The following is a 1,580-nucleotide window of genomic DNA, read 5'->3' as shown; positions in this document are numbered from 1 at the left end:
AGCATCTCGAAAACATAATGAATTATACAATAAATTCACGAAATAACACGAATTTACACTCTTCAATCTATGTTTCAATGTTAAATATGAACTCGCCTAGCCCAAAGCATATTTGAAAAGTATGTAATCGAAAAAATGTGGTAGATAAATTAAACGAACAAACTAAAAAAATGTAAACAAAGTTTGAATCCTGGGGACCTTATGTCAAGTGACGAATTGTCAACATGCTCTATGTTCCACCACCTAATCTCTTTAATCCACCTTGGGCGGATGACATATTTACCGCATGGCCGTCACAACAACGTTGTTTACGAATACCGACTGCACGCCGTCGAAACTGGTGATCGTGATTGGAAGGTGAATTTAATTGAAACAATAACGCTCATCGGGTGAGCGCAATAAATTTAAGCATTACTAATACAGGACCACTATGTTACATATTATGGCAGCAGAAATCAACACAGTCGGCTGCCGTAACGGTGTGCTTTCTGGGTTAAAATGATACAGTACAGCATCGATGTACGTACATATGTGACTCATTGCGTTTTCGTTTTTTTCGACAGTTCTTGCCAGTAATTTACCCCGAAAGCCTTCAGTATGGTGCGCCGGTTGAGAAAAACCAAGAAAAACCAGAAATATAACTACAACTGCAATAGAAAGCGTTTGGGCAAGAAAAATCGTCGAAATGGACACATCAACGAGTAAGTCGACCACGGAAACATTCACTAAAATGTGCCCTGTTCCTACCTTAAAATTTTATTTGATTTCCTTCATATCTAGTCCCGAAATTCGTGCGGCCTACGACGAGAAGAAGAAACCAGCTAATAACATTCGCGAAATGGGCCTGGCGTACGATGTGAACCGTGCCATACCAATACCGAACGTGAAGCAGCAAATCAAAGCGATGGAGTTGGAGCTATCCGGACAGAAAGCACGCCCGTCCAGGGGGAATTCGAGCAAGGAACAGCCGAAACAATACGTGGCCGCACGTCTGGAGGAGGATGCGAATGAATACGCCGGTTCGCGGTTCCGCATGGCTCGGTCGATGGTGCGCGTCATCACGGATATGATCGATCGGCACGGATTCAATTACAAAGCGATGTCACTCGATTGGCGCAACTACGAGCAGGTAACGTGGCGCCAGTTTCGCACCAAGATTCGCAAGTTTCTGCGCATTCCGGAGCAGTGTACGCCGTACCTGGAGCAGAAAGGTTGGCTCGACTGCGACATGAACGATCCGAACGATCCACGATGGAAGGAATATAGTACCGATGATGAATCGTAGTGCGTGCGGTGGTAGTTTATAAGGTTGGAACAGTTGTCAATAAAAAAAATTACAATGCATCGTAGAATACAGCAGTTTATCAGAAAGTCAAAACGCCGAGCTGACATGGCCAAGTTTTCGACCGTTCGCCTGGTTGATGGGTCTATGGGTGTCCTGCTAAGAGCCCTATGTTCGTACCCAATATCCCAAACAGGTCCTTGACCACCTGATCAAATCCAATACAATTTTGGTGATATTTAATAGCTTTAGGATACGCGCAAAGGCTTTTAATAGACAACGCAGAAAGAAGAGAAAA

The 1,580-nt window shown here is 43.9% G+C and overlaps 1 protein-coding gene across 2 annotated transcripts; it reads left to right on the top strand.

Annotated features, from left to right (window-relative positions):
• The first annotated feature begins 266 nt into the window (after positions 1 to 266).
• LOC121588371 (nucleolar protein 16) lies at positions 267 to 1,344 on the top strand. Of its 2 annotated transcripts, none has more exons than XM_041906220.1 (3): positions 267 to 357; positions 564 to 701; positions 781 to 1,344. In XM_041906220.1, exons 2-3 carry the CDS (start codon positions 598 to 600, stop codon positions 1,283 to 1,285), a joined length of 609 nt encoding a protein of 202 aa, XP_041762154.1. In that variant the 5' UTR covers positions 267 to 357; positions 564 to 597; the 3' UTR covers positions 1,286 to 1,344. The 2 variants fall into 2 exon arrangements, with proteins under 2 accessions (XP_041762154.1, XP_041762155.1); XM_041906221.1 differs by having other exon boundaries at positions 297 to 389.
• Positions 1,345 to 1,580: the final 236 nt, after the last annotated feature.

Source organism: Anopheles merus, chromosome 2R (assembly GCF_017562075.2).
Source record: "Anopheles merus strain MAF chromosome 2R, AmerM5.1, whole genome shotgun sequence".
NCBI classification, from domain to species: Eukaryota; Metazoa; Arthropoda; class Insecta; order Diptera; family Culicidae; genus Anopheles; species Anopheles merus.
The sequence above is the reverse complement of the archived record's forward strand: the minus strand, read 5'-3'. Positions and strand labels throughout refer to the sequence as shown.

Bases quoted from the DNA above. Each gene is read 5' to 3' on its own strand.
- LOC121588371 (XM_041906220.1), top strand. From the start codon at position 598: ATGGTGCGCCGGTTGAGAAAAACCAAGAAAAACCAGAAATATAACTAC. The intron at 702-780 runs GTAAGTCGACCA...CTTCATATCTAG, and splicing joins CGAAATGGACACATCAACGA to TCCCGAAATTCGTGCGGCCT.